The 22090-nt window shown below is 45.0% G+C and overlaps 3 protein-coding genes and 2 long non-coding RNA genes across 5 annotated transcripts; 4 read left to right on the forward strand and 1 right to left on the reverse strand.

Moving 5' to 3' along the window:
- Positions 1 to 3104: 3104 nt before the first annotated feature.
- Positions 3105 to 4239, forward strand: LOC119131672 (LDL receptor repeat-containing protein egg-1-like). Its single transcript, XM_037266304.1, has 5 exons — positions 3105 to 3342; positions 3416 to 3673; positions 3741 to 3953; positions 4026 to 4165; positions 4228 to 4239. The coding sequence occupies exons 1-5, from the start codon at positions 3138 to 3140 to the stop codon at positions 4237 to 4239; spliced, it is 828 nt and encodes a 275-aa protein (XP_037122199.1). The 5' UTR covers positions 3105 to 3137.
- A 1730-nt stretch (positions 4240 to 5969) lies between these two features.
- LOC119131538 (low-density lipoprotein receptor-like) lies at positions 5970 to 13363 on the forward strand. Its single transcript, XM_037266070.1, has 26 exons — positions 5970 to 6097; positions 6169 to 6366; positions 6443 to 6709; positions 6853 to 7068; positions 7133 to 7315; positions 7391 to 7513; positions 7578 to 7733; positions 7798 to 8013; positions 8088 to 8317; positions 8380 to 8509; positions 8579 to 8772; positions 8963 to 9149; positions 9292 to 9507; positions 9571 to 9754; positions 9822 to 10023; positions 10106 to 10270; positions 10411 to 10626; positions 10697 to 10924; positions 10992 to 11126; positions 11202 to 11397; positions 11516 to 11641; positions 11969 to 12076; positions 12270 to 12506; positions 12573 to 12837; positions 12952 to 13048; positions 13147 to 13363. Exons 2-26 carry the CDS (start codon positions 6297 to 6299, stop codon positions 13192 to 13194), a joined length of 4395 nt encoding a protein of 1464 aa, XP_037121965.1. The 5' UTR covers positions 5970 to 6097; positions 6169 to 6296; the 3' UTR covers positions 13195 to 13363.
- A 415-nt stretch (positions 13364 to 13778) lies between these two features.
- LOC119131261 lies at positions 13779 to 17502 on the forward strand. Its single transcript, XR_005099619.1, has 5 exons — positions 13779 to 13900; positions 14253 to 14777; positions 15331 to 15620; positions 15796 to 15861; positions 16481 to 17502. It is a non-coding gene; the product is annotated as an uncharacterized LOC119131261 (long non-coding RNA).
- LOC119131262 lies at positions 15868 to 16451 on the forward strand. The gene is made up of 2 exons (XR_005099620.1): positions 15868 to 16058; positions 16118 to 16451. It is a non-coding gene; the product is annotated as an uncharacterized LOC119131262 (long non-coding RNA).
- A 1252-nt stretch (positions 17503 to 18754) lies between the features above and the next one.
- Positions 18755 to 20750, reverse strand: cldn23a (claudin 23a). Its single transcript, XM_037265551.1, has one exon. The coding sequence runs from the start codon at positions 20611 to 20613 to the stop codon at positions 19795 to 19797; it is 819 nt and encodes a 272-aa protein (XP_037121446.1). The 5' UTR covers positions 20614 to 20750; the 3' UTR covers positions 18755 to 19794.
- Positions 20751 to 22090: the final 1340 nt, after the last annotated feature.

The following is a 22090-nucleotide window of genomic DNA, read 5'->3' on the forward strand; positions in this document are numbered from 1 at the left end:
GTCCTGATGGTTGACGGAACATGCGACTGTAGGTTCCCTCGCAACCGAACTTACTGTACAACGTAAAAGTTCTGCAATCATTTAACGAAGACAAAAGGATGGGTAAATTTATTTTCTTATGCTTCAGATCCAAGATTCCTCTACGCCACCTCCAAAAGTATCAACCTGTTGGAGTTTAAAGGCAGCCAGTCGATGGAAACGAAAATCTTTGCTACTGACAAGGGCATCTTGTCTTTTGATGTGAACTGGAACAGCGACTGGCTGTACTGGGCCGACCAAACTGGTCACCTCCAGCGCACCAGTTTAACACAAGTCAAGACCGAGTGGATTCCTACAAAAGTGTCAGGTTAGTGATTTAATGATCTAATGTTTGGAATTGGTCAACTTAATCTACGCAATTTTTTTTTTTTTTAGTTTGTCTTATTAAAGTCGACCAAAAGAGTGGAAGCGTGTATTGGGTGTCATGTGACCAAAGCCGGATCGGCTCCGTGGAAGTGGACAGCAGTTACCAGCGGCAGTTGTACCACACCACCAGAGAGATTCGAAGCCTCTTCCTGGACTGGCTGAGGGGCGGAGTCATCTGGTTGGAGGAGGAGTTTATCTTCACGATGAGCATGACTGGAGGCAAAGCCAGAGAACTTCTGCGCTTGGATGGAGTCGTAGAGAATTTGGCCTTTGACCTCAGAGCCGCGAGTCTGTTGTGGAACTCCGACACAGCAGGTGTGTCCACTTTTTTTATTAAACCTTTTTTGCTTTCCAGTACTAATACTCTTCTTTTCCAGGCCTGATGATATTGAGTCTGCACCAAGGGAATAAACACAAAGCGGGAAAAAGATGGAACGTTTCCGGCTCGCTATTGGGCGCCTTGGAACCTTACCTGTTGTCGCTGTCCTCTGACGTCATGACCCTGTGGGACCGACGTGAAGGGCGGCGTATCCAGGATGTGACAACCAGAGGTCCCGTGGTCAGTGTGGTGGAAGCACTCCGGGACGTCCATGCAGGTTCATACATATTATCGACAACTTTGATCATCAAGTTTAGATGGTGAAAGTTTGTTTCCATAGTTCCGGTTACTGCCGCCTGCTCGTCTGTGCTATGCAAGGGCACCTCCATCTGCCTGCCTCCAAATAAACTGTGTGATGGCAAAAAGGACTGCCCTGATGGAGATGATGAAAGTCTTTGTCTTCAGAAATGTTCCTCCAAAGGTTGTGTCTTTAGTTTAGTTCCAAAAAGCTGCAGCTTCTGACTTTAACGTTTCTTCTCAGATGATTTCAAATGCAAGGACCGGAAGAGCTGTGTGTCGAGAGCGCTGGTGTGCGACGGCCGCTCTCATTGCTCCGACGGCTCGGACGAGGTCGGTTGCCCGGCCGTTGCCGCAGTCGGGCCTCGGGTGGATGCCGTCAGGTGTCGAAAAGGCTCCAGACCGTGTAAGAACGGCGTCGAGTGTGTTCTGTACACCCACGTGTGCGATGGGGAGAACGATTGTAAGGATGGCTCGGACGAAGAAGATTGTGGTGAGTAACTTGAACGTTTTGCAAACCGGGTTGGTCAAATTTAATAAAAATGTGTGTCCACATTTAGCAGAGCAGGATGTGACTTCGCCAAATCCAAACGAAATCACAAAAGCCGCGCCGGCGCTTCCCGCCTGCATCAGCCCGGCCGTCCTTTGTCCCCACCCTTCTGTCCGTCGCTGCATCTCCCCAAAGCAATTTTGCAACGGGCGAGAAGACTGCCCTGACGGCTTTGATGAAAATAACTGCGTGAAAAGATGTTCCTCCAAAAGTAAGTCGGAAATATATTTGTCAAAAATCCACCCGGAGCGTTAAATTTTAATTTGTTTCGCCCCAGATGATTTCCGCTGCAAGGACCGAAGGAGCTGCATCTCCAGGAGCCTGGTTTGTGACGGGCGTGCTCATTGTCACGACGGCTCCGATGAAGTCGACTGTCCCAGCGTTCCGATCCCTGCCGGCCAAGCCAAAGCTTTGAAGTGCCTGATTGGCTCCCAATTGTGCCGAGATGGCAGCCAATGCGTTCCTTTCGGTCACATGTGTGACGGCGAGCCAGACTGCAGAGATGGCTCGGATGAAGAAGGATGTGGTGAGCACTGGCGGGGCCAGGGTTATGGTTTTCCTCGAAAGGGGTCGGCAAAACATTTTTTTTTTTTTAAATATAAAACCAAATATTGGGGAAAAAAAACCGAGTATTCATTGACACCTGGTGGGTCCGAATAAATTTGGGGGTGGCAGTGCCCCCAGAGTCCCCCCCCCTTTAGCTCCGCCAGTGGTGGTGAGCATACATGTTTATTTTTGTCGTCAAGGTTACACATTTTGCTATGGTAGATAAAAGTTTTGTTAATGTTAAACCAGGATTATTCAATTGATTATTTACAGACACTCTGACGACGCCTCCAGAAAATGGCCACCGAAATCGACCTCCATTGCCTACCAAGACTCAACCTCCCATCAAGCCGTCTTGCACCAGCCCTTCGTTTCTGTGCCCAGATTCAACGTGCATCCCTCCAACGCATATATGTGACGGCATTAAAGACTGTCCTGACGGATCTGATGAGAAAACATGCCTGAAACGATGCAAAGATAAATGTAAGTCGACTGCTTTTAGCTTAATCAGCACTTTATTCTGCAGGACTTTTTTTTTTTATTCATTTATTTTTACTTTCCTCTCTCAGCGGACTTCCTCTGCCAAGACAGGCGGAGCTGTGTTCTCAAGAAGCTGGTTTGCGATGGCCGAGCTCATTGTCACGACAGCTCCGATGAGGTTGACTGTCCGCCTGTAGCTCCGCCAGCTCCGCCTGCCAACCGGGATTTGGTGCTGAAGTGTCGTTTAGGTTCCCAGCTATGTCAGGACGGGACTCAATGCGTTCCCTACAGCCATGTGTGTGATGGAGAGAAAGACTGTCGGGATGGCTCAGATGAAGAGAAATGTGGTATGTTATTTCTTTTTAATATAAAACAAACACTGATCCATTATAAGACACCCGGTAGGTCCAAACAAATTGTGGGGGGGCAGTGTCCCCACAGTCCCCCTTTTAGCTCCGCCAGTGGTGGTGAGCATACATGATTACAACTTTTGTAAATGTTAAACCAGGAATTTTCAATTTAATATTTACAGATACGGCGATGACGACGCCTCGAAAAAATGGCCGCCGAAATCCACCTCCATTGCCTGCCAAGACTCAACCTCCCATCAAGCCGTCTTGCACCAGTCCTTCGTTTCTGTGTCCAGATTCAACGTGCATCCCCCCAACGCAGATATGTGACGGCGTTAAGGATTGTCCTGACGGCTCTGATGAGAAAACATGCCTGAAACGATGCAAAAATAAATGTAAGTCAGCTGCTTTTAACTTATTCTGCATGACCCCGTTTTTTGAAATTTTTTTTTTGCTATTCTCCCACAGCGGACTTCCTCTGCAAAGACAGGCGGAGCTGTGTTCTCAAGAAGCTGGTTTGCGATGGCCGAGCTCATTGTCACGACAGCTCCGATGAGGTTGACTGTTCGCCTGTAGCTCCGCCTCCTCCGCCTGCCAACCGGAATTCGGTGCTGAAGTGTCGTTTAGGTTCCCAGCTATGTCAGGACGGGACTCAATGCGTTCCCTACAGCCATGTGTGTGATGGAGAAAAAGACTGTCAGGATGGCTCAGATGAAGAAGAATGTGGTATGTTTTTTTATTTTTTGAATATAAAACCAAATTATTAAACCAGTATTCAATTTAATATTTACAGACACACGGATGACAACGCCTCCAGAAAATGGCCGCCAAAATCAACCTCCATTACCTGCCAAGACTCAACCTCCCATCAAGCCGTCTTGCACCAGTCCTTCGTTTCTGTGTCCAGATTCAACTTGCATTCCCCCAACGCAGATATGTGACGGCGTTAAAGATTGCCCTGACGGCTCTGATGAGAAAAGATGCCTGAAACGATGCAAAAATAAATGTAAGTCAGCTGCTTTTAACTTATTCTGCATGACCCTTTTTTAAAAAATTTTTTTTTACTATCCTCCCACAGCGGACTTCCTCTGCAAAGACAGGCGGAGCTGTGTTCTCAAGAAGCTGGTTTGCGATGGCCGAGCTCATTGTCACGACAGCTCCGATGAGGTCGACTGTTCGCCTGTAGCTCCGCCTCCTCCGCCTGCCAACCGGAATTCGGTGCTGAAGTGTCGTTTAGGTTCCCAGCTATGTCAGGACGGGACTCAATGCATTCCCTACAGCCATGTGTGTGATGGAGAAAAAGACTGTCAGGATGGCTCAGATGAAGACGAATGTGGTATGTTTTTTTATTTTTTGAATATAAAACCAAATTATTAAACCAGGATTATTCAATTTAATATTTACAGACACACTGATGACAACTCCTCCAGAAAATGGCCGCCCAAATCGACCGCCATTACCTGCCGAGACGCAACCTCCCATCAAGCCGTCTTGCACCAGTCCTTCGTTTCTGTGCCCAGATTCAACTTGCATCCCCCCAACGCAAATATGTGACGGCGTTAAAGATTGCCCTGACGGCTCTGATGAGAAAACATGCCTGAAACGATGCAAAAATAAATGTAAGTCAGCTGCTTTTAACTTATTCTGCATGACCCCTTTTTTTGAAATTTTTTTTTTTTACTATTCTCCCACAGCGGACTTCCTCTGCAAAGACAGGCGGAGCTGTGTTCTCAAGAAGCTGGTTTGCGATGGCCGAGCTCATTGTCACGACAGCTCCGATGAGATTGACTGTTCGCCTGTAGCTCCGCCTCCTCCCCCTGCCAACCGGAATTCGGTGCTGAAGTGTCGTTTAGGTTCCCAGCTATGTCAGGACGGGACTCAATGCGTTCCCTACAGCCATGTGTGTGATGGAGAAAAAGACTGTCAGGATGGCTCAGATGAAGAAGAATGTGGTATGTTTTTTTTTATGTTTTTAATATAAAACCAAATATGAAACCAGGATTATTCAATTTAATATTTACAGACACAGGGATGACAACGCCTCCAGAAAATGGCCGCCCAAATCGACCGCCATTACCTGCCGAGACGCAACCTCCCATCAAGCCGTCTTGCACCAGTCCTTCGTTTCTGTGTCCAGATTCAACTTGCATCCCCCCAACGCAGATATGTGACGGCGTTAAAGATTGCCCTGACGGCTCTGATGAGAAAACATGCCTGAAACGATGCAAAAATAAATGTAAGTCAGCTGCTTTTAACTTATTCTGCATGACCCCTTTTTTTGAAATTTTTTTTTTTTACTCTTCTCCCACAGCGGACTTCCTCTGCAAAGACAGGCGGAGCTGTGTTCTCAAGAAGCTGGTTTGCGATGGCCGAGCTCATTGTCACGACAGCTCCGATGAGGTCGACTGTTCGCCTGTAGCTCCGCCTCCTCCGCCTGCCAACCGGAATTCGGTGCTGAAGTGTCGTTTAGGTTCCCAGCTATGTCAGGACGGGACTCAATGCGTTCCCTACAGCCATGTGTGTGATGGAGAGAAAGACTGTCAGGATGGCTCAGATGAAGAAGAATGTGGTAAGTTTTTTATTTTTTGAATATAAAACCAAATTATTAAACCAGGATTATTTAATTTAATATTTACAGACACACGGATGACACCGCCTCCAGAAAATGGCCGCCCAAATCGACCTCCCATCAAGCCGTCTTGCACCAGTCCTTCGTTTCTGTGTCCAGATTCAACGTGTATCCCCCCAACGCAGATATGTGACGGCGTTAAAGATTGCCCTGACGGCTCTGATGAGAAAACATGCCTGAAACGATGCAAAAATAAATGTAAGTCAGCTGCTTTTAACTTATTCTGCATGACCCCTTTTTTTGAAAAATCTTTTTTTACTATTCTCCCACAGCGGACTTCCTCTGCAAAGACAGGCGGAGCTGTGTTCTCAAGAAGCTGGTTTGCGATGGCCGAGCTCATTGTCACGACAGCTCCGATGAGGTCGACTGTTCGCCTGTAGCTCCGCCTGCCAACCGGAATTCGGTGCTGAAGTGTCGTTTAGGTTCCCAGCTATGTCAGGACGGGACTCAATGCGTTCCCTACAGCCATGTGTGCGATGGAGAAAAAGACTGTGCTGATGGTTCAGATGAAGCGGAATGTGGTATGTTCAAATTTGTTCAAATTACGTGACTGGTGGAATATTGAACTTTTCTCAACTTTGATGGTCTGCAGAAAGTCCAACTTCCTCCAGTCCGGGCTTAAATGAATCCCCTTCAACAGCCAAGCCCTTTTACAAGCAGTCTTGTCGGAGTCCAACCGTGTTGTGTCCAAATTCTTTTCTCTGCATCGCCCCGACACAAATGTGTGATGGAACAAAAGACTGTCCTGATGGATCAGATGAAGACTGTGTGAAAAAATGCCCTTCGAAGAGTAAGTTGATAAATGATGGCTTCAACCACACCAAATATATATATTTTTTTATATCACGTTTTCCTTTCCTCCATAGCCGACTTTCTTTGCAAGGATGGTAGGAGCTGCGTCTCCAGCGCTCTCGTGTGCGATGGCCGAGCTCATTGCCACGACGGCTCCGATGAGGTGGATTGTCGGAGGGTAGTTCCTCGCTTAACGACGGCTCAGGTGCTGAAATGCCGGAAGGGCACGAGGCTGTGTCAGGATGGCAAGGGATGTGTGCTCAACAGCCACATTTGTGATGGAGAAAAAGATTGTCTGGATGGATCGGATGAAGAAGGATGCCAGAATACGTGTGCAAAAGGTTGTCTTGACCATCTTCACAAATAATTTATCTATTTATATATTTTTAGTATTTTCTTTCTTTTTTTTTTTTTTTTTTTTAAAATTCTTTTTAAAAAATCTTATTTTTGGTAATTCCTCATTTTTTGCTCTATTGACTCAAAGGTGAGTTCCAGTGTGCTCACGGAGTGATGTGCATCCCCGAGGCTCAAGTCTGTGACGGGCGGGCTCAGTGTAGCGACCGTTCGGATGAGCTGGACTGCTGGGAACAAACCAAAAGCTGCGAGTTTCGCTGTGCCGACGGCCATCGCTGCATCCCAAAGAAATTCCTGTGCGACGGAGAGCCCGACTGCGTTGACGGCACCGACGAGCTCGGCTGTGGTAAGTCCACTCGAAACCAGAATTAATTTCTGCAAATGCGCTTTGAACAAGTTTGTCTTTCCAGATGCACCAACCACGCCAACAATTACGTCCATGTTTCCGAGTACCGCTCCGGTTTGCATCACCCCTTCAGTTCGATGCCCGACTTCATCGTTGTGCATCGCTCAAAAACAGCTTTGCGACGGGAAACCGGACTGTCCAGATTCTTTTGATGAGAGCGACTGCGTTTTCAAGTGCAAAAGCCGGAGTAAGTCAACCGAAGCGGCAAATGGATTATCAAAACAATTCACTTCTGTATTAACTCCCCTGCCCCTCCCTTCAGGGGAATTCTTGTGCAACGATCGGCGAAAGTGCATCCCCAGGATGTACGTGTGCGACGGTCGTGCCCACTGTGCCGACTCCTCCGATGAAAAGAAGTGCAAGTCCCCCGATGGCGGTTCACCGTGTAAGATCTAAAATGAAAATCTAAATTCTGTTCGACCCAGTCCAATCTGTTTCTCTGCGCCAAGCCTCCAGGGACAAGGCGGGTCCCCTCAAATGCCGAAACGGCTTCCAGGCGTGTAGAGACGGTCTGGGGTGCGTCATCTACAACCACGTGTGCGACGGAGAGAAGGATTGTCAGGATGGATCGGACGAAGAGGGTTGCGCTGCTGAATGCAAAGCGGGTCGGTTTACATCTTTGAGATTAGTCCTCGAGCGTGATGGTTCATGAGATGCTTCTTTCCCCAGATGAGTTTCAGTGCCATCACGGTCACCGATGCGTCCGAACTGATCAGGTGTGCGACGGACAGTACGACTGTCAAGACCGCTCCGATGAAATCAGCTGCGAAAGTCAAGTGTCGGGCTGCCATCACCGTTGCGATAACTCAACGCGATGCATACCGGCGAGCTTCTTGTGTGACGGCGAACGAGACTGTGCTGATGGTTCGGATGAAGACAAGTGCGGTATGTCACATTGGGGGGGGGGGGGGAAATAAAAAGGGGGCGGAGCTAGAATCAGATCAATGTCATCCCGGCAGGTTTGAAGTTCTGCGACGTGGAGCAGTTCCGCTGCACCAGCGGTCAGTGCGTGTCGGTGGCCCTTCGATGCGACGGCTACGCGGACTGTAGCGACCGCTCGGACGAGGCGGACTGCGCCAGACCGCCGCGCTGCCCGGCCGAGCTGCGATGCCCTCACAGTCACGAATGTCTGCAGAGTGAATGGCTGTGTGACGGGGAGGAAGACTGCAAGGACGGCTCGGATGAAAAAGTAGATGTATTTGGGTGATTGTCCAAATGAAATGTCACTAAAACAAAAAAATTTGCTTTTAGAACTGTGAGACAAAGCCACCGCCGTGTCGGGCGTACCAGTGGCAGTGTGGAAGCAGCAGCCAATGCATCCCCGTGTCCTGGAGATGCGACGGGAAGGCCGACTGTCACAATGGCGTGGATGAGGACAAATGTAAAAATACTTGACATTTCAACAAGGTGAATTTTGGACAATTTAGATCTTGAACGTCTGTTTCCACAGGCAAACCGAGAAACTGCCCCTCCCACCTTTACCGGTGCGGCAGCGGCGAGTGCGTTGATCCGCGACTGGCGTGCAACGGCTTGATCAACTGTGCCGACAGCTCGGACGAGGGCGTGGGATGCATGTTGCGCAACTGCTCCAGCCCTTCACTCCCTCATTGTGATCATAGCTGTGTCAGCACTCCAAATGGACCGGTCAGTCAAACAAAAAAATGACGGGAATTTGCATAAATTGCTCAAGTGATTCAGGGACAAATAAACCGATGAATTTTGTAAAATTAAATAAAAATACATTTAAAAAAATCTTGATTCAGGGACAAATGTACAGATACATTTAATCAAATTAAAATAAAAGAAATAATGGTTAAATTTATTTTTTTTGCAGAGGTGTTACTGCACAGCAGGTTTCACGCTACATTCCGACGCAGTCTCCTGCGTGGACACCAACGAATGCAATCTGATGCCTCACGAAGCATGTAAACACACCTGCCTCAACACTCGTGGGTCCTACGTGTGCCGGTGCCACCCCGGCTTCTACCTGGAGCCAGACAACAAAAGCTGCAAGACCAAAGGTAGGCGCTCCAAAAGTGATTGCTTTTAAAATGTGATAAGTTTTAAATACAAAAATGAAGAATATTAATTTTTTTTTTTTTTTTTTTTTTTATCCATGATTGACAGTTGACTAAATTTAAATGAAATAACATCTGTCTTTAGATGAGCCACTGCTCGTGGCATCCGTCCAGGCAGAGCTTTTGCTTCTTGGAGTTCAAAGCGGCTCTTTGCGTCTTCTGACCTCTGCCAACCAGCCGGTCTTTTCGTTGGACTACCACTGGGCTCAGCAGAGGGTTTACTGGCTCAGTCCGGACTACCAGAGCATCCGCTGGGCTGACATGACAAAAGACTCCAGCAGTAAAGGGACACTTATCAAAGGTGCGCTTGGAATCCCAGACACCAAAATAAATAGACCGGCTTTTAAATTAAATCTGCTTCCAGGGGTCAAGTCGGATTTCATTGCGGTGGACTGGGTAGGTAAGAACCTGTACTGGGTGGACGGACTCGTAGGCCAAATTCGGGCGGTGCGCCTCAGTGACACCACGTTGAAGTCTCAAGATTACACGGTGGTGCTGGCTGAAGATCTTGAGCTGCCTCGCTCGCTGGTGCTGATCCCGCACAAAGGGTGAGGGACCCGGTCGGGAAGGACGTTGTAATTCTGGCTGCAAATCTTAACCGTCACCTCCCCCAAGGTTGATGATGTGGTCCGAGATCGGCAGCACCCCTCAGATCCAGCGCTCGGGCATGGATGGTTCCAAGAAGAAGGTGGTGGTGAGCAGCAGCTTGACCTGGCCTGTAAGTTTGGCTTACGATTTCCTGGACGAGCGCATTTACTGGGCCGACGAGAAGCTACGCTGCATCGGATCGGCTTCTCTGGATGGAGATGATGTCAAGGTGAGCGTCATCCAACGCAAGGGGTTGGAATGTGATTTTGGCAATCGAGTCCGGCGGCGAACGGTTCTACCATTCTTGCCAGATTCTCCAGCTGGCTGAAACTCCGAGCCCCTTCTCAGTGGCCGTGTTCAATGATCGGATTTTCTGGTCCGACACCAAGCGGAGAACCATCCGCTCAGCTGATAAGAACACAGGGAAAGACCAGAAGGTTCTTCTCAAAAGACCAGGGCAGCCTTTTGGGCTGAAGGTTAGTCATCAGTTTGGAACATTTTTATTTTGTGTCAAAGGAGAGAAACAAATTTTTTTTTTTTTTTATAAATGATTTTTTTAATGTATTTATATTTTGGAGACAAATAACCACATATGCTGTCCGTTTCCTCTCTCCAGCTGATGCATCCCCTTTCCCAGCCCGCCATATCCAACCCCTGCGACCAGCTGAGGTGCTCCCACATGTGCCTCCTCACAACCGGCGCATCCGAGATGCAGCCGGCAGCAGTTTGCCGCTGTCCAAAGGGGCTGATACTCTCCAAGGACAAGATCACCTGCTCGCTACCGTTGGATTCGTCCTTCATCCTGCTTCTGTCTTCTACAACAGTCTATCAGGTGATTAGTCGGCTTTTGTTTTTCCAAAATGTTCCATTTATCTGATGGTGTCTCCACCCCTCCCATCCAGGTTTACTTTAAGTCCTTGCGTCAAGATGGCGTCGGTCTGAAAAGTATGCCAAACAGCCGAGTGTTGCTCATTCCTGGAGTTGTTGAGGCCACCGGACTGGATCTGGCTCTCCAAGCTTTGTCCTTGTTTGTGGCTGATGGTAAACAAGGTACTGTCGATATGCTGAACTTAAGCGGGCCCAGATCCAGACAGGCACTGACACTAGCTGGTCGGCTTGTACAACTGAAGGTAAGAAATTAATTTGGGTTCTCAATGACTAGCATCAAAGTGGCAGCTAAGCGTAAAGCTATTTAAGGATGATTTCGTCATGGCGCTGGCGGTTGACTGGGTGACCTCCAACGTCTACTGGAGCAGCATCGGCCGACCTAACCTCCACGTGACGAGCAGCCCTGAAGGCTACACCACCTCGCTGCTGCAGGGAAGCGTTAAGGTTGTACAACGTGGTCCCACTCATGAACTTCAATTTGGGTTGCAATGGACTCACACAGATTGTTTGATCTTCTAGCGCACAACCTCCATTGCAGTGCATCCCCCCTCGAGTCAACTTTGCTACACGGCCCACGTGGGCAGTAAGAGCCAGGCTGAAGTGAGCTGCGCGTGGATGGATGGTCGACGCAAAACGGTGCTTTGGACAAAGTCTTCCAGCCCCCTGTCAGTGGTCTTTTCCAAGAATGGAACTTCAATCTACTGGGTTGACACAGGTTTTGAATTTAATACCTTTTTCATCATGAGTCGTTTGGACTAGTTTTTTTCTCATTGATTAGATTTTTTATTTAAAAAAAAATTATGTATTTATTTTTTTCTTTTCACCCCATCTAGTTGAAGGCCTCATCTGCTCTATTGGACTGGATGGCTCCGGCTACAAACAATACAAAGCAGGGCCAGGTTTAGTTACCTCCATCACGTACATTGAGAATATGCTCCTCTGGATAACACTGGAAAAGGGTAAGAATTATTTATTTATTTTAAACTGATCCATTGCTGGTGAGTCCCACTAATTAGGTATTCATCCTTTGCACTAAATTCTTCCAAATGTACCCTCCCGCTCATCAGTCTTCATCCATCGGGCAGCAAATGGCGTCAGATTAATGTAGCAATGAATAATTCACACAAGTTGAGCTTTTCATCACTTCAAGTTCATTTTCTTTGCTTGATTTATCGATGAGGAGGAACAGTTTAATTACGATTGTTCAAGTGCGCTCCATTAAATGCCTTGCCCCCCCCCCCTTCATATTCTGATACATGAACTGTGTTTGTTTCCAACCTGTTTAGAGGTCACCAAAATGTGGTTCAGCGACAGCCACCATCCCAAACAACTTTGGTTTGAGACAAAAAGCAGCCTGGTGGAAATCCGAGCGTACAGTCAGGACAGCCAGACAGGTGGGTCGAGCTTTACTAAACATCCTAGTTGCTAACTGAACAGTCACAAGTGAAACCTATTTTAATCACTTTTGTTCATATCTGATTCAAATATTAGCAGGGTGTGTCCATTGGGTTACTGTGGTGACAAAACGCTGAATTTTTTTTTTTTTTTAAATACAAAATGGGCCCTGATTCCAAACCTTATTTGCAGGATCCAATAAGTGCGCCGTCAACAACGGGGAATGCAAGCATATATGCTTGCCTTACCCCGGAGGTCGCGTGTGCAAATGTGCACGTGGTTTTTACAGCAACGGTCCCACATCCTGCGCACCAGAGCACCCGTGCCCCAAAGGGGAGCAAGCTTGTCTTGATGCTAGCAAGTGTATCAACAGCAGCAACTTCTGTGACGGACGTGTGGACTGTCCGGACCAGTCGGACGAACAAGACTGTGAGTCTCAAATGATGCAAATTTGACTTTGAAGGAATTTTCAATTTGCCGTGTGAATTCCTTTAGGTCCACAAACGTCTGATCAACTTCCCAAGCCTCCCGTGGAACCTCCTCGGAACTCCAAGGACACGTCCTCGTGTAGTCAACAACATTGCAGCGGCCATGGCAGCTGCGTCACTCAAGGCAAAATAATTTCCTGTCAATGCACGACTGGCTACCGAGGGACGTTTTGTCAAGAGAAGGAAAGCCGGCGAAGCCACGTCAGCGTGATCCTGGTGGTCTTCTGCCTGCTTGTTGTCCTCTTGGGTGTCTCTCTTCTTATTGCGAAAAGGCAAGGATCATCTTTGCCCGAATTTGAATTCCAGCCGACTCCAGAACACAAACGCACTTTTTAATTTAACGCAGGATTGCTATTGAAATTTTGTTTTTTTTTGTCTCGATGCAGGAAGGGCTGGCTATCAATCGGAGGCAAATCGCCAGACAAGGAAACGTTGATGTCAAACATGGTGCTGCAAAGTGACTATGCGGATGATGACTGTGAGGTAAATAAATTCTCAGCTACCTAGCAAATAAACTAGTTTAAGTTTATTCCTGTGCCTAAGGAAGTAATTTTTTTTTTCTTTCGCTTTCATTTCCCCAGGTATTCGAGTCCCCAGCCGACTTGAAGAACCCCCCAGTAGCTTCCTAGCGGTCATTTTCTGGAAACTGTTATTGCATCTGTGATGTTTGTTTTACATGGCAATACTTAGCTAAACACTAACCCGGTGCTAAAACTGATAACCCTTTTGTAGAATAAAAACGAAGATTGAAACAGCATTCGATATCCTTGAGTTACTGTCTGACGAATGGAATGAGCGTTTCTCAGTTGACAAAAACAAACTGATCAACGTTTACAGTCTACTTACATAATTGGCACTGTTGCAACACAAGTGAGGCTAATTAATGACAGTAAACACCCAAAGGCTTGCAGAATAGTTGAGGTAATTGAGTTCACTTCAGAACTGCAAATAATCGTAAATGGTTTGTGTACTCATGAAACATTTAAAAAATAAAAAAATAAGTGTATAGTAACTTCATTTTTCCCAACTTGAGGGGGGACAACAACAAAATTGACAATGCAGCAGTGGCATTGCGCCCAAATGCTTTCCAAGCTCCTCCTGTGTCACATTCTGCAGCCACAGGTCACTTTTCACACACACTTGCATTTGGTTCGGAAGTCCTTGCCTTTTTGAACTTCTGTGGATTGCAATTGAAACGAATCAATCTTCCATACCGTCTGGTTGGTTGACTGACTCTCAAAGGATCTCGTAGCTGGACCGCACCCGAGCTGAAATAGAGACGAAAGCACACTGAATGAAGCTGGGGGAATTTTTACCTCTGCCAAGGAAACATGGGTAAGTTTGTTCCCCCCCCTTTCCTTTCCTGTTCATATCAATCTGTAATTTTTAATGGTGCAGATGTCAATTAACTGTCTTTAGCGCTGATTAACTTTTTATGTTTCTCCTGCCATGCCAAGCTATTAACGTGGCTATTGTATTTTGTACTTGTCTAATTTTAACCTTCAAGAATATCTGCACTGACTTCATTCCAGACATCATTCACTCAACAGTATAAAGCATCTACTGAATTTCTTCTACAAAAAGTGTGAATAATTCAAAGATACTTTATTCAGCTAAGTGGAGTCACAAGTCGAGTCTTTACAAGAGCTTTAAAAGTTGAATACATTTTCTTTCTGGGATTTAACAGGAATGTAAGACCACACCACAGGTCCACAAACATCAGGTCAATGAGTCTCGTTGAAACTTGTCCTCTCTCGAGCCCCACCTACCTCCTCAACTTCCATTGAAGCCCAGAGGTAAGTGTGTGTGCGTGCAAAAAGTTTCTCAGCCAAATGTTTTTGAATCAAATCCCTTTACGCGGTCAGATACAGGAAGTAAAAATGTTGCATTGCCACCACACACACCAAATTAAAATCATCTTGTTTAGTTTTTCTGCAATTACGTGAAGGATTACTCAAATTCCCTCTCAAGCTTCCACATGATGTGCAGGTATGACTCACTTGTAAATATGAGCGAGAAGGCGGGGCCTGTGCTTCTGTGTTAAAAGAAGTAAAAGCAAGAGGTATTCACAGGTCTCTGCTTTCAACCCCTTCCCTGTTTTGTTACAGATTCCCTCACTGAAAGCGGAACTCGACGCTTAATTTTAATCTCACGCAGACGCCCTACAAGGGGGAAAAAACAAATCTTTGTGGCGAGGAAACAAGTTCTTGAGGTGAGTCATTTTTTCTTCTTGCTGCTTTAGCTCAAAGTAAATTTTCCCATGTTTTAAATCTGAAAAGTACTCCGCACAATAGATTTATTTAAATTGTATTTGGTTACACTTTAAATCAATTTGGTTTGTTTAATACAAGTTGTGGGGTTTTAATAAGAACCAGTTCTGAATTCTTTGAGATTTTCTATTTGGGGTTGGACTACAAAACACTAGATTGCCGGACTGTATCAATTTACATACAGTAGATAAATTCTTTTGTTGATAGTAAGTGAAATTCATTGCTTTAATTGTTGATGTCATTTCTGAATCATGATTATGGATTTGTTACTTTGTTAGGGACCTTGCACACCTACACATATTACGCAACATCATTCCACCCCAAACGTAAGGATTAGTTCCAGAAACAATAGTCATTGGCACGCTTTATAATAACATTCGCAGGGCCCCAAACTAACTTTGAGCTCGTGTTTACATTATTACGGATAAATGGGCAGAAAAAAATAAACTTTTTTTTAATATTCATCAATCCTCACATTCCTCCTCCACTTTCCAGACGACGATGACGAGCGCCCCCCGACCGAGAGGCATCGACTACAACCTCCCCACCTGCGGCGAGATCCGATGCAACGGACGGGGTTTTTGCGTGCTCCCCCCCGGCGGCGGCTTAGGCTTCGCGTGCGAGTGCCACCTGGGCTACCGGGGCGAATCCTGCCAGCTTACATTTAACGGATCGCTTAGCCTCCCGCTGACCATAGGCGTGGTCGCTGCCCTTCTCTGTTTGGTGATCATGGCGTTCATCTTTGCTAAATTGCGACAGAAGCATATTCAGAAACAGAAGGAGAGGTAAAATGTTTTACAATTCGGTGAAGCTAAGGTTGACCTTTTTGACCCTCCATTTGGTACCACCCCAAAAAAATCAGTACTGGCCATTGCTGTGCATAGTAAAAATAATATACAAATTATTTGAAAAATTACAAAAGAAATTACAGTATTTCCGTATCCTATTTTTTGTTTCCAGAATCTTGCAGCAAAACCAGATGAAACAAGTTATTTGTGAAGTGAGTCCATCACAATGAAACCGAAGGTATGTGTTCAATAAGCGCAATGATGTAGTCCAGCATGTCTGCTGCACACTAAAAATAGTAGAAAAAGATGCTAGTTTGTACTTTTTTTATTTTTATTTTTTAGAATGTTGCCAATCGTTGGCATACTGATGAGAGTTCACGTTAAAGTAAACCAGTTGAGCCTGCTTTCTTGGCAAGGTCATTGGGTTATAATAAAGTTTTTTTTATTTGATGGTTCGTTCTCAGCCCAAAACTCTTTCGATTTGGCTAAATGAGCAACTGTACCTTTAAAGTTGTGCACACTAACATTGGGGGACTTTTTTGTTTTCCATATAAACTCATGTCAAGTGAATTGAGGTTTGATAGTCAATCTGACAGCTGCTCACTGAGCTGACTTTTTTTGATGATGTAACATCGACCTCCAAATTTAGTTAGTTTTTTTTCTTCTTCCCCCCCAGAAGATGTGCTGTTAGTCACATTTCTGATGGATTGCACTTTCCAAGTTCCACTTAGTATGCTAAACAGTTTCCTTAGAAACTGTTTGGAGTGTTTGTGTATGAAAGTGTGACAATATTGACTTTTCAAATGACCAAAATCCTTCCTAAAAAAATTTCTAAGTAAATGTTCCTTCTCATTCAGGCAAGTGAAATTTCATCATCTGAAACCTCCCAGTTCATTTTACTCAAGCGTTCAGAGATGGACCAGCATGGACCTTTTTTTCCTCCGCCTGACCCAAATGCTGAATTAAGCTAGACTGTGATTGATCTCACCATTTCTGATGTTTGGGATGAAACAACACGAAGCCTGCAGAAAGTAATGCTGAATCTAATCATACTTTTTAGTTTGAAAGTGTTTTCGCACAAATATCGGGGTGAAGTATCGGAAAGAACCGATACCAAGTTTCGAGCACCAACCCTACCGATGTTCTGCGCTAACTACGAACCAGAAAGAAATTAGCCTGTTAGTTTACACGATAGCAAACAGTTTGTTTGTGTGCAACGCAGTTTGAGGAACAAACAATGAGTATGTCGTTGTGGTGCACTGTTGACTTTTGTTTGGTCGCATTTGTCAACCAACAAGTCATGCAGACACGACACTCGCCCCAGGGAATGTTTGCTTCCACCCACTAATTTACATTTCTGCTTTTCACAGAAGGGAAGACGCTCCATGACAATTGTTGAGAGGAAATATTTATGAACTAGCAACACTGTGATAGTTTAAGGCATTTGTCGAGTCCCACTATTTCTATATGCACTTTTATTTTCCCCCACTCGAGGCACATTTGAGTCCTTTTTTCACATTTTGTCTTCATTTGCATAAGTAATCTGATTACCTACTTGCCCTCCAGACAGGATTAAGAAAATATGTAATTAGTGGTCTAATGACTCATGCAAAGTGCACACGTTCAGTTCAAATGTGGAGTGGCGCAGACTCTTTCAACTATTCAATGTAGTCTTGTAAGTGCCTCTTTTGGTTTTTTTTTGTTTTACTTTCAGTGCCTAAAAAATGTTCATGTATAGCCAAATGAGGTAAACTATTTCAAACCGAACGAGATTCCTCTTGTAAACAAAAGTATTCCGTTACCTATGAGTTAAGTTGGATAAATTAATTTTGCACTTTTGAAGTTTTGAGTTCAAGAAATAAACCTTAAACCCAATTCAGATCTGTTGTGGATTTGTGCTGTATTTTCTCTCACTGATTTTGTGTGATTAGTTTTTTTATTTTATTTTGACCTTTATATTGATGTCCAATATAAACAAAAGGCAAATATTAATGTGGTTACTTAATGTCCCTCTAATTGTGTTTCCCTCACCTTTGACCCAAGCCAGCTCCATAAGGAAACTCTTAAAAGAATACATTGGTTTTTCTGCCATCTAGTGGTAGATCATTTAATTGCTCTACCAGTCACTGTGACATGGCTAAAAGAACAATTAAGTGCTTCATTTTTTGTGACACACCTATGTTTTATTGTTGTGTCTGGGCACAGTGGTTGGTACACTTGAAGCAGTGCCCCAATTAGTCACCGGGAGTGCCATTTACACCATCTGGGAAAACAAAACTATAATTACATTTATGCAGCTGTTCACATGCAACTAAGTTAACTGCTCAACCTGTTTGAACAGGCCAAGCTCTCTGCCAGGCTTAGAAAATGTATGTGAATCCACCCCAGCATTTGATTTTCTTTTTTATTTATGGAAATGTGGAATTTATTGTTTAAATTGCATAATTGTCATGACAGTGCATTTATTACAGATTGAAAGACAATCATTGGAAAAAATGAAGCATCATATCCTGGTTTGATGATATTATGACGCACTTGGATTGATTCTGCAAAATGTCAGAGTGCAGCTTTTGAAACGCTTGGCTGTTTGGTGCACACAATGGGTTGGGCATGGGTGTAGAAGGAAGTGTCCTAAAAGTGTCCTAAAAGTTATGAGCTTGATCTCTTAATAACTGTGACATTTGAGGACAAAACCAATTGAGTTGTCATGAGGGAACGACCCACTCAGAACAGAATGTTTTTTTTTCTAATAGCACTATGAGAGAATGTTGAAGAACAGAATTTTGTACTTTGTTTCAAAATACATAGGTTTTATTATAACTGTTAAAAATGTGCCACCATTTTTATTTTTTTAACACAACTAATGCAGTCTTTTGCCTGCTGGCAGGCCATGAGAGAGCCTCGTTGTCTACCGTCAGTGCATGCGTCACACAAAGGCAGAAGGAACAAGGAGAATTTTAAAATGATTTTTAATTCCAATTTGACAGCCAGTGTATGATTTTGAAGCCTCATTTTTTTTTTTTTTTAAGTGATTTGTCTGTAGTAATTACATTTACAGGACATTTATTTTCACTTTGTACGGACTGCAATGTGCTGTGATTCTTTTTTTTTTTTTTTTTCTTTCACTTGTGCACAAAAAATAATCCGAATTCTGTTACCTGAACCACACAATGCAGGTGAAGTGTCGCTCTGAGCTCCGAAGAACAACAGTGGTCTGACTGCTCTCCATGGTGTGGCATTGTTTGAGTTGTGAAAGTAGTTCAAACAGACAAGCCAGACGAGCTGTGCCGGTCAGGTGACATTGTCTGTATACTTAACCACTTACAAGTCAACCAACAGGGTGGTTCAATGTCTGCAAGCCAAACTGTAGTTTCTCAGGATTGTCTGCAAATCAGGAGTGACATTGCAAAAATGTCTTAACTATACTAATCTCGTCATCTTATTTTAAAGTCAACCAGCCATAGATGAGTAGTCACAGCTCTGTTTATCTATAAAAACCACACTGAGAAAAAAAGTCAGAGGAACACAGTAGCCTATAGACAGTGTACAGTTTAATAAAGCTTTTACAAGATGCAGTGAAAACATAATTGGTCATATCACTTGGTTTCATTGATGTAAAGTGCAAAAACATATATTTACATTATAACACAAATGAGGCTTGTTCATTGCCCTTGTTAGTAATTGGACAGAAAAATACGATATGTACAAATTAGTATGGAAAAGACCAAAATTCTTCATATGGTGGAATTTTCTTCACAAAATCTTGATTCCTTTGATTGCACTGCTTTTTTTTTTGGGCACAAGTAATTCCAAAAAGCTATAAAAACGGGAAACTGCGATTAAAATGACTCCTTCACTGCATGGTACAACACATTAATACTGCAACAAGTTTGGCTCCAAACATATGAACTTATTTAATATCTCTTAGCCATTTTAACCTCCAATTAGCTTGCAAAAGTAAAACAAGGCAGTTTTCGACCTAAAAAGGGGTTACTGCCAGTGTGATGTTTATAATCTTTGATAAAGCAGAATTGTGTAACTTGTATGCAAGTATATTTTTGTAATAATTATATTTTTGTGACATTTTTGTTCTAATGGTTCAGCAAAGATTGGGAAACACTGCAATAAATTGACTTTCTCTCGGTTTGTTTGTTCTTGCAGAGGTGCCCCCTCACAAGTCCGCGTCGTAGGGTCTCCCGCTGGACGTGGTGTCGATGGAACGGGGACCGGCGCTCTTGTCCCTGGGGAAGGAGACGTCGTCCATGGAGTCCCTGATGTATGGCACGCTGCTGGGCGCGGGGCTTCGGTCCCGGCTAAGGGAGGGCACGTCCACGCGTCTCGGCTGCGGGCGCGCGCTGAAGCGACTGCGCCCGGATTCCTCCACCCGCACCTCGCCGCGGTTCTTTCCGCCGCAGCAGCGACAGATGCCGATGAACATGACGAACCCGCCCAAGACCTCGAAGATGCCCCCGATGAAGCCCAGCACGATGCAGTAGCCCACGCGCACGGTGACCGTCGGCGTGACCGTGCTGATGTCTTCCAGGATGTGGGTGTACCACGAGACAGGGATGATGGCGAACACCCCCGAGATGAAGATCAACAACCCTCCGAGGCCGGCCACCACCCAGTTGGGCCTCTCTTTCCAGCAGCGGACGCCAGGGATGGCCACGGCCAGGCCCACCAGCGTGACCACCAGCGAGGCCACCATGAGACCTTGGGCCACGTCGATGATCTCGTTATCAAAGTACGTGCTGTCCTCCAAGCCGCATGTGGACGACGTGGACGTGGTGACGGAGCGACAGATGTCCCAGATGCCCTGTTCGATGAACTCGTTGCTCGGCGTGTCCGGGATGTCCTCCAGGGTCCTCCAGTTGGGGGCCACCGTGGCGGTCAGGATGAGCACCCAGCCGCAGGGCGCCATGACCAGGCCGAAGATTAAGATGCCCGGCGTGCGGAGGGACACGCGCATCCATTCGCTTCGGTTCGGCATGTTGATAGTAAGTCTCGACAAGTGAGTATATAAATATTTTTTCCCCCGGAGGAGTGTAGCGACTGACTCGAGACGGGTTCAACAAGCGCTTAACAACTCTTGTGAGTGATACCGGCTGTGCGCGTGGGCGTGGACGTCCGTGGGTGGCTGCTCTCCAAGTGGAAAGAGGAGTTTCGCTTTGCAGTGCTTCTGAAAGATTGCCCAAAAGTACCACTAAAAAAATAAATACAAATTAATTGGCTCTCAAACGCCCGAAATGAATAACGACAGACTAAAGAGTCATTTAAAATGTATTGTGCATTAGGGACATCAAGTCAAATGCAAATTCTACCTGAATTAGTTTACTAAACCGACTCATTCTTAAAGATTAATTTTGAATCTGTTGAACCTGAAAGTTAAATACAACTGAACTGTACTATTTGTTTGTGCCTACATTAGGAGCTGCAGTTACACAGTGAGTTCAATGTTTGTTCAATGTTTTCATTTTGTATTATGAGCCCATGTATCATCTTTTTTTCAGGTCAACAAAAGTAAAAGCTTCCACGTATACTGTAGATTTAATATCTATGAGGGAGTATCAAAATGTGAATCACACTAGGGTAAGGCTCTTGAGAATGCTGTCCTGCCGGAAAATTCTGCTCAAAAGCGTGTGCGGATGGACTCCTCCTCAAGGGTTTGTTTGTGTTTGAATCTCTTCCAAAAATCCATTCATTTTAAAGTGGGGGGTGGGGGCACTTTCAGTCTTTTGTTAAACAGCCAGCAACCTTATCAGCCTCTAATTAAAGACAGCAAAACGTTCTTGGGAAATCAATTATTGTGAGGTGCAGTGTTGCAAAGAAGTCAAAGTAAAACAAGGGTAATCATCACGTGTGCCATTGTACGTCACGACAATTGAAACATTTTGTGTTCAGAATTGTCCAACTTGAGGGACGTTTGCCTTCAGAGCTTCCCCGGTATTTTCGTTGTGGTGCATAATACCAAAGTACAACTTTGTCGTGCAACCAGTACGCATGGTTGTTATTGACTTGTGTTTGTTTGAACTGCCCGTGTTTTGTATTCAATTGAAATGACACAAAAGAGCGTTTTAAAGTATGACAATTATGTCAACCAACCAGATACTTCTCGACCCTGTCACCTTGTATTTATCGCTTCCTATCTGCAATGTACAGACGCAGTCACATGAGACCTGCTCAGTTGCCCATCCTTCCAATGGTACCACTATCTCACGCTACTGGAATTCACTGGTAGCCCGAAATCTGTGACCTGACAATATCAACCTCTGACTCATCGACTTGGCCTAAAACACACTTTTGACTTTTATTTGCCACTTGGTGAGACTAAAGTTCGTACGTTGACAACATGCACACGCAATGAGAGGAGACAAAACAAAATTAAGAGTACATGCTTTATTTTCTGAAACAAAACTTAATGAATACATTTTCTGGACCATGTTTATTTACTGCATTTATCCACACAG

The sequence above is a fragment of the Syngnathus acus genome, chromosome 12 (genome assembly GCF_901709675.1).
Source record: "Syngnathus acus chromosome 12, fSynAcu1.2, whole genome shotgun sequence".
Lineage (NCBI taxonomy): Eukaryota > Metazoa > Chordata > Actinopteri > Syngnathiformes > Syngnathidae > Syngnathus > Syngnathus acus.

Excerpts from the sequence above, each read along its gene's own strand:
- cldn23a (XM_037265551.1), bottom strand. The coding sequence starts at position 20,613 with ATGCCGAACCGAAGCGAATGGATGCGCGTGTCCCTCCGCACGCCGGGC.
- LOC119131672 (XM_037266304.1), top strand. The coding sequence starts at position 3,138 with ATGACGACGCCTCGAAAAAATGGCCGCCGAAATCCACCTCCATTGCCT. Across the intron at positions 3,343-3,415 it reads GAAACGATGCAAAAATAAAT|CGGACTTCCTCTGCAAAGAC; the intron begins GTAAGTCAGCTG and ends ATTCTCCCACAG. Across the intron at positions 3,674-3,740 it reads CTCAGATGAAGAAGAATGTG|ACACACGGATGACAACGCCT; the intron begins GTATGTTTTTTT and ends TAATATTTACAG.
- LOC119131538 (XM_037266070.1), top strand. The coding sequence starts at position 6,297 with ATGTGTGATGGAACAAAAGACTGTCCTGATGGATCAGATGAAGACTGT. Across the intron at positions 7,734-7,797 it reads CGCTGCTGAATGCAAAGCGG|ATGAGTTTCAGTGCCATCAC; the intron begins GTCGGTTTACAT and ends TTCTTTCCCCAG. Across the intron at positions 10,024-10,105 it reads TGGATGGAGATGATGTCAAG|ATTCTCCAGCTGGCTGAAAC; the intron begins GTGAGCGTCATC and ends CATTCTTGCCAG.